At 49.7% G+C, this 8604-nt stretch overlaps 1 protein-coding gene across 1 annotated transcript in view; it reads right to left on the bottom strand.

Annotated features, from left to right (window-relative positions):
- L3MBTL1 (L3MBTL histone methyl-lysine binding protein 1) overlaps positions 1–559 on the bottom strand; it is a 38164-nt gene extending 37605 nt beyond the window's left edge. The window contains exons 1-2 of the mRNA XM_007464749.1: positions 424–559; positions 29–255 (exon numbers count right to left, since the gene is read on the bottom strand). Coding sequence (XP_007464811.1) covers positions 29–255; positions 424–559 — 363 coding nt within the window. The remainder of the gene's footprint in view (positions 1–28; positions 256–423) is intronic.
- Between the last annotated feature and the right edge of the window lie 8045 nt (positions 560–8604).

Here is an 8604-nt window from a genome sequence, read left to right as displayed (position 1 = left end):
CCCCCCCCCAATCCTCACAGATACTGACACGCAGGCCACTCCTAGAAGGCGGGGCCGCGGCCTCGGTCCACTCCAGGAGCCGCATTGTGCTGGCGCTGGGGCTGGCCGCCGGCCCAGCGCTTAACTGTGGCAGAACGGTGGCGGTGACAGGTACGCTGCCAGCCACTCGCTCTGGGGTGCCCACATGGATCTGCTCCCGCGGAAAGCAGGACACATCCAGGGCACTGCTGGGCAGACCAAGGGTGGCCGAGTTGGCTGTGAACAGATACACGGACAGACACGACACAGATGAGCCTGGTGGCCCTGCCCCAATCCTGCCATGCATGTGTGCAGGCAGGTGAAAAGTATCTCCTCCCCAAGACCCACACCTGCTTGGGCAGGTATGTGGGTGCTTCTCTTCCCCAGACCCCTGGCTATGCCCACCTGGAATGATAAAGGCAGCAGTGGGCAGGTGAGAGCCTGAACCTGGGCTGTCTCTGGCCACCAGGTGCACGCTGACCTCCCCTGTGGAGGGCCCCTTCAGTGTCCTCAGCATCTCTATTTCAGCATGCCCCTCCATCCTGGTAGGCCTACAAAAGGAACACAGCCCCCAAGGTGATCAGGGAGGTAAGAGGCCTCCTTGAGGAGGAGCTGCCCACCCACAGAGAAAAGCCTCAGTGCTGAGGGGAGCAGGGTGTTTTAGGAGCCCAGCATCAAGTTTGGCTCCTGGCTCTATCCAGGTCACTCAGGTGAGGGCTCTGGTCAGGCCCTGCACCTCCCCCAGTCTCTGTAAGATGGGCATGTGTGAGGGTGCTTTGTAAACTGATGTGCACACTCTAGGGAGTCTCAGGCAGTGTGTTTCAGGCCAAGGTTCTGTCTGGCCAGCTGTCTCATGGCACAGCCCAGGCCAAGTCCAAACTCCCCTCTTTCTCAACCCCCACCTCCATGCCCAGTAGAATCACTTCCTTCTCCCTCTGGGGATTCAGAGCCTTCAAGTACCAGATTCTCCTTCACTCATACACGTTCATTTTCCTGGGAGATGATCTTTCCTGATTGTGTTCTTTTATGCCCCTGTCCACCACTCCCTCCAATCCCAAGCACAGAGTAGGCACTCAAACATCTTTTGAAGAAATGTATGCGTCTGAAGAGCAAAGAGGTAGTGTGTGAGAACGCAGGCAGTGCACGATTTTGCTTTAATAAAGCCAGGGCAGTAGAGACATTTAATAAAGAGTTACTTGAACAGGTAAGTTTATAAGAAAGAAGACCTAGTGACATAACAAATGTGCTTAATACCTATCATTTACTTAACTCCTAAAATGTGTCGGCCACTGTCCTAGATGCCGTCCCAGCACTGTCCAGTAGAATTTTCTGTGATGATGGAAATGTCCTATACCTATACTGTCCAACACAGTAGCCACTAGCCACATGAGGCTACTCAGCACTTGAAATGTGGCTCATATGTCTGAGGAACTGAATTTTAAATTTCGTTTAACTGTACTTAAATTTAAGTAGCTACCGGGGCTGGCCATAGCTATTGTTTAGCACAGAACAACTTTATGCATTTTCTTTTTTTTTTGGCTGCGCAGCACGTGGGATCTTAGTTCCCCAACCAGGGTTCGAACCCACACCCCCTGCAGTGGAAGCGAGAAGTCTTAACCGCTGGACCACCAGGGAAGTCCCTACATATTCTAATTAGCCTGTCACCTCCACCTCCAAAACACATCTCAGAGTCTGACCACTTCCCCCCATCTCTATCACCACCATGCTAGTCCCAACCACCATCAGCTCTCCTTGGACTTCTGAAATTGCCTCCTAATTCATCTCCCTGCTTCCTCTCCAGCCCCTGCTACAGTCTATTCTCCACTAAGAGCAAACTTTAATTTTTTTTTTTTTTTTTTTCCGGTCCGCGGGCCTCTCACTGTTGTGGCCTCTCCCGTTGCGGAGCACAGGCTCCGGATGCTCAGGCTCAGTGGCCATGGCTCACGGGCCCAGCAGCTCCGCGGCATGTGGGATCTTCCCGGACCGGGGCACGGACCCATGTCCCCTGCATCGGCAGGCGGACTCGCAACCACTGCGCCACCAGGGAAGCCCTAAGAGCAATCTTTAACAATGTAAACCAAATCACATAATTTCCCTATCCACAATTCCCCAAGGGCTCTTGGCTGCCCTTAGAATAAAATCGAAGTGCTTTACGGTATAGAATCCAACCTCTGCCTTCCTCTCCGACCTCATCCTCCACCACCCTTCACCTTGTTCTCTACCCTTGATAGATTCTGGTTTCCTTCTATTGCTTGACAAACGTTCGCACCTCAGAGCCTTTGCCCTTGCTGTTCCACCTGGAATGCTCTTCCCCAAGCTCTATGTTTGGCTGCCTTCTTCCCCTTCGGCAGGCCTCGGCTCAGCGGTCACGTCCCCAGAAGTCTTTCCTGATCACTCAGTTTAAAGCACCACGCCCATCACCCTATCTCTTATCTCATAGCTGTGTTGATTTCCTTTATGTCCATCACTATAATCAATAATGATCTTCATTTATTTATTTGTGTTTGATCAGTCGTCCCCACATAAATGTAAGTTCCACAAGGGCAGAGATTTTATCTGTCTTGTCCATTGCTATATCCCTAGCACTTAGAATAGTCCCTGGCACACAGTATGTACTGAGTTGGATTTCAGTAATTTGAACTTGTTAATAAAAAGCAGTATAGGGGGGCTTCCCTGGTGGCACAGTGGTTAAGAATCCGCCTGCCAGTGCAGGGGACACGGGTTCAAGCCCTGGTCCGGGAAGATCCCACATGCCGTGAAGCAACTAAGCCCATGCACCACAACTACCGAGCCTGTGCTCTAGAGGCCGCATCACGACTACTGAAGCCCGCACGCGTAAAGCCCGTGCTCCGCAGCAAGAGAAGCCACTGCAATGAAAGGCCTGAGCACTGCAACCAAGAGTAGCCCCCACTCACCACAACCAGAGAAAGCCCGCGTGCAGCAACGAAGACCCAACGCAGCCAAAAATAAATAAATAAATAAATTTACTAAAGAAAAAAAGCAGTATAGGGAATTCCCTGGCGGTCCAGTGGTTAGGACTCCATGCTTCCACTGCTGGGGGCCGTGTTCAGTCCCTGGTCGGGGAACAAAGATCCCACAAGCTGGCGGTACAGCCAAAAAAAAGAAAAAAGGAGTGTATGAGTAAGTGATACTTGGTTGCTTTAAGGTGTTAGCAGGGCTTGACAATGGCTCTTGGCATACAGCTTAAAGGAAAGAACATAGATGTAGGCTTAAGACAGACAAGTCAGTTTGAATCTCAGCTCCCCCTTAATACCTGTGATTCTGAGTAAGTAGCTTACCCTCCTTGAGCCTCAGTTTCCTCATGTGTAAAATGAAGGGGCTAATGGTATCTATCTTGAAGGGCTCTGATGAAGATTAAATGGAAAAAATATGTAAAGTCTTGATACCAGCAGGCCTTCAATAAATACCAATTCACTCCCTTTTAACAGAAATTTTGAGGAGCTTGGTAGCTCCAGTAACAAATAAGCTGCTTGCTGGCAAAATCAGCTTGCTATCTTTCCCACCCTTCATTCCTCCCTCCTGCTGTTCTTGAGCACTGATTTATCTTCCAGCTTTTCCTCCCTAAAATACAGAGTACATCCTATATAGTATATAGAGAGTGTATATTCAGGTAGGCAAAGGCTTAAACATATAACCTGATTAATTAAGGCAACAGTCAAACCAAGGTTTGTTCTCCCCTCTTCCCCCTCTTCAAAAAAATGTTAAAATATAATAGTATTCCCTGAATTTCAATTCCAATTATTTTGCTTTGCACAGCTGACATAGTTGTACCATTTTAAGTTCTTTTAAATAGAGTTAACCTTTTTATTCAAAACATTGGCAGTCATTAGGAGTGAATATGGTTACTCCTGAAAGAATTCCATTCCGTCTGAAAGCCTATCATATATTTCAGGTCTATGAAGGGAGGGTGGTTGAGAGAGCTGCCCTTCTGTTCAGGTTTCTGCCCTTTTTTCAGCAGACACTGGAGGGCCAGCTGGGTATCAGCATCCTTCTGTGCCCTGCGCATAGTCTCAAACAAGAGAAAGTGCTCTCATGAAGCCTACATTCTAGAAATAAGGGATAAAGTTAAGGCTGGAGTTATAATTTAAAAACCATCCTGTACAAAAAAAAAAAAAAAAAAAAAAAAAAAAAAAAAAAAAAGCAAATTTAAATGACTTTTTATATTTCAGTGTACAAAAAAAAAAAAAAAAAAAAAAAAAAAAAAAAAAAAAAAAAAAACCATCCTGTACAGACGGGAGGGAAAAATTATAGAACTGAGTATAAAGAAAAAGGTGGGAGCCTTGGAGCTCACCAAAATTTATAGGTTGGAAAGAGGAATAAGATCTAGCCAAAGAGACTGAGAAGGAGCTTGCAATGAGATCAAAGGGCAACCAGAAGCATCTGGGCTCCTGGAGGGATTTCTGGAACAAAGTTTTCTAGAAAGTGGGACTGCTCAGTGGTGTTCAATGCCACTGACAGATCAAGTCAGATGAGAGCGGAGCGTTGCCCATTTTAGCAATAAAGAAATCACCAGAAATCTTGACAAGTGCCATTTCAGAGGAGCTGTGGACACAAAAACTTGATCAGAGTGGGTTCTAGAGAGAAATCATTGATTAGTTCAATATTTATTGAGCATCTACTATGTGCCAGGCACTGTTCTAGGCAGTGCAGACTTGTAATGAACAAAACAGATAAAAACCTCCATTATGGAGTCTGCATTCTAGTGGGGAAACTGACAGTAAGAATTGGTCCTTGTAGGGGGATGGGAGAAAAGGTAGTGGAAGCAACAGGACTAACAACTCTTTCAAGGAGTTGTGATGGGAAGGAAAACATGGATGTGGGGGATGGTATTTGGAGAGTGATGAGTTCTCAGGGAAGGGGGAGTTTGTTTTGTTATTTATTTATTTATTTGTTTTTTAAATAGAAGATGCTACAGCATGTTTGTAGTTGATGAAAATGAGCCTAAAAAGGAAGAAACTGACAGAACAGGGGAAAAAGAATAATTCTAGAAGACAAGTCCTTGACAGTGCAGGAGGGGAGAGGATCCAGGGCACCTGTGATGTTTGGGACCCACCGCATGTGGCTGTGGGCTCCTGGCTAGCAGCACCAACTGTGTGTGTGTTTTTCCCCAGCTGGACCATTAACTTCTCTGAGACCTGGAACTACCTTCTCTGTGATTTGAATTCACTTCTCCTCTACCACTACCAGCCTCCAAATTTGCAGCTCACACAGAATTTTCATAAGCTTTGTCCCTCTAGGTCCACACAGCAACACAACCAGTCTGACGTGGCTCCCAGGCCTGAGCCAGATGCCAGGAATCCATCCACTCCCCGCTGCAGCTTGGTCACAGCTTCAGAACCCCACTTCTGTGGCCTTCTATGTGCACATGCTGATCCTTCTGCTTGGTACCTTTCCAGACCCCATATGTCTGGAAAATTCCTGATCACCCTTCAAGATCCAGCTTGATACCTCTTCTGTGAAAGGCCCAGAATCCACCCCCCAAAACAAAGTTCATCGCTCCCTCTACTGTTCTCCACTACACCACAATCTAATTATACATTAACCTGTGTCTTCCCCTGGGACAGAACAAAGCACCAAAGAGCCTGATCCAGAGCCTGCACCCACAAATAGTCAGTGAATGAATGAAAGAGAGATGGGAGTAAAGAGTGATCAACAACATAAGAAGAAACACATATTTCTGAAATCCATAAATGGCTTAGCCATTCTTGCCTTAGGGGCTAGAATACTATTTCCTCCTTCTGTGTCTCTCAGAGCCTGGAAGAGGAGGGGATAGACTGGGAGGCCCGGGCTACTGCGAAGGTTGTCACTGGCAGCCCTCAGCTGTCAGCTCCTCTCTGAACTGTCCTCAGCCAGGGGAAGCAAGTGCCCTCTCTGGGAAGCAGCCATCTGCTCACTAGTGGATACGGGGTATGAAGGCCCCGCCCCCTTGCCTCAATTTGGGACATCTCTGCAGGGTCTTCTTCCCTCCAGAACTTCCCTTGGGACAGGCAGAGTCCTCTGTTAAGACTACATCAGCAGCTCACCTTCTTAATCCGCCCAACCAACCTGCTGTCTTCACTCCCCTACAGGTGATATTCCCAAGGCCACCCCGATAAACCTACACTCTAAACCTCCCTCTCAGAGTCTGTTTCCAGGGAACCCGACCTAAAACAACCGTTGGATTCCCAGCCCAGATTAGTGTCTAGCACATAGCAGATGCTCAATAAATATTTATTGACTGAATGTGTCCGTGTTTATTTTCTCTTGGACTCTCTGCCAAGGCTTCCCCCAGCCCTTGCCCGTCAAGGCCTCACATACAACAGACCCTCAATAAATGCCCTCGCTCTAGGTGTTGGGGGTGGCGAGCTACCGCCCCAGATACCCCCAACACACACTCTGAGCCTCAGCGAGCCTGAGCGCCGCAAACTTGGGGCCTCGGCCCCGCCCCCCGCTGCAGCTGCGGCCAGAACGCCGGAGGGATGGATGCGGGCTCCAGGGTACCCGCTTCCAGGGACTAGTGTAGACGGCTGCGGGCGGGGCAGTCACTGACCAGTCAGCCCCGCAGAACGGTTACTTTTTAAAACGCCAAAATGGCGGAATTCTTTTTATTCTTTCCCTTTATGGCAAAATAATAATAAAATTCAATTTTCCGTTATAAAAATTAAAAAAAATTAACGGTAGGAAAGAGAAAGTTTGCCAAATGACCCATTTCAAGAAAACCACAGCCCCGCCCTCTACACCCTCTCTTCTATTAATGAACAACTCTTAATTGACTGCATTTCTCTAAAAACCAAGCCGCCTCCCTCCCCACCCTCCCGATCGCCGCCAGCAGCAGCACGGCGGACGGGCTCGCCTTGCCCCCGAGCCCCGCACCCGCCCAGACCCCCTTGCACTCAGGCTCCCCGAACCTCCTCCTGGGCCCGTGCACCCCGCCGAAGGCGCTCTGGAGGAGCAACGCCCCGCGGCCGCAGACGCGAGCACTCGCTTTGCCAGGCGGGGCCGGGTGGCGCGGCGCCCCGCACCCGGGGTCCTACCTGCAAGGCCCGCGTGCGGCCACCCAGCGCCGAGCTGCGGTCCGAGCCCCGCGCGGCGCGCGCCTGCGCGCACAGGGGGGCGGGCCCGCCTCCCCGCAGGAAGCGGAGCGCAGACCTTGCGCGGAGCCCGTTTGGGGGACGCCGGCCGGGGGCCCTCCTGCCAGGCCCCGACTGCGTGGGCCTAATGTCCCCTAGCCCCGGGGTCGGATTGCTGCGTGCGCGGGCGTGTCGGATCGAGATTCTCCCTGTCCCCCACCCCCTGCCTCACAGCTAGCAGCGCGCAGCGGGGCACGGGGACCACGGCGCCGGAAGAGAGAGCCTGGTGGGCCCCTGAGCTCAGTGGTCAGTGACAAGACCAGGCTGCACTCCCGTACGCACCCCGGCCGGGTCGCTGCGCTATCCAACGCCTTCCCACGGCGCCGGCTTCTCACCTGAGGAAGGAGAGCCGAGGAACGTCAGAAAACCGTCTCAGGGCGCACGAAGGGCCATGCGACCAGAAGAAAGGAGCCCCCCGCGAGGTGCGGGTTCCGATCCTGGCCCTGATGGCCTAAAGGGCAGCATCAGCCGCGCCTGCGTCCGGATGACCACATTGCCATTGGCTGCTGCTGTGACCTGGGGCATATCACTTACCCTCCTGGTCCTCCATTTCTCCTTTTGTAAAGACTATAAGCTACTTCATGGCGTAGGGTTTTTGTTTTGGGTTTTTTTGTGTGTTTTGTTTTGTTTTGAATAATGGGTTCCCGTGGTGGTGTTGCCTTGCGCAAATCATTGCCTGTCTGCGCTTCGATTTCCTTGGTTGATCTAACTAGTCAAATCTCCCTGTTACTGGTTCTTGCAGCACAAAATGCCTCTAAACGTACGGCAGCTGTAACTTCACATAGATTTGTGTTATTGGAGAGGTTAAGAGACTGCAAGCTCCGAGAGGGAAGGAAACACACTAGTTTGTGTATCCCCAGCACCTAGCACAGGGCTGGACACTTGAGTGGGTGCTCAGTAAACGTTTGTTGACTAATGATGTACTGCATGCAGATGAAAACAGGCCAACTCTTGGTACAGTCGAGTTGTGCCCCACACCCACATTAGTGATTTAATCTAACCTCTTATTTTACAGAAAAGGATATTGAGGTCCATCTGGCCTAAGGTCATGGCCACAGGTCAGACCTCCAGGCTCCTGATTTCCAGTGCAGATGAGAAAAGAGATCCTAATTAATTGTAGGCAAATTCCCCTAATTGTTGTGATCATCAGGTTTAAATTTATGCAGACTGTATTCTGGTTGCCACACCAACGCATTACATGTGTCCTTCCTCGCTGCAGTGTCAATTTTTAATCACAACTCGTATTATTGGGAACAGGATTACAGCAGTTGAGGATGCTGGTTGCCATAACAACAGAAGTCTCTTTATACACACCAACATACACACCATCCACTCATTTTTCTCTCATTTCTACCCAGACTGTGCTTGTTCTAGATTCCAAAAGGTTTATTTCAGGTATTCAGAAGATTAAAAGAAAGTGATAGAACTACACAAACACATAACTTCTCAATAAGGA

Source organism: Lipotes vexillifer, unplaced genomic scaffold (assembly GCF_000442215.2).
Source record: "Lipotes vexillifer unplaced genomic scaffold, Lipotes_vexillifer_v1.1 scaffold53, whole genome shotgun sequence".
In the NCBI taxonomy this organism is placed as follows: Eukaryota; Metazoa; Chordata; class Mammalia; order Artiodactyla; family Lipotidae; genus Lipotes; species Lipotes vexillifer.
Note: the sequence above shows the minus strand (reverse complement) of the source record. Positions and strands in the feature narration are given on the sequence as shown.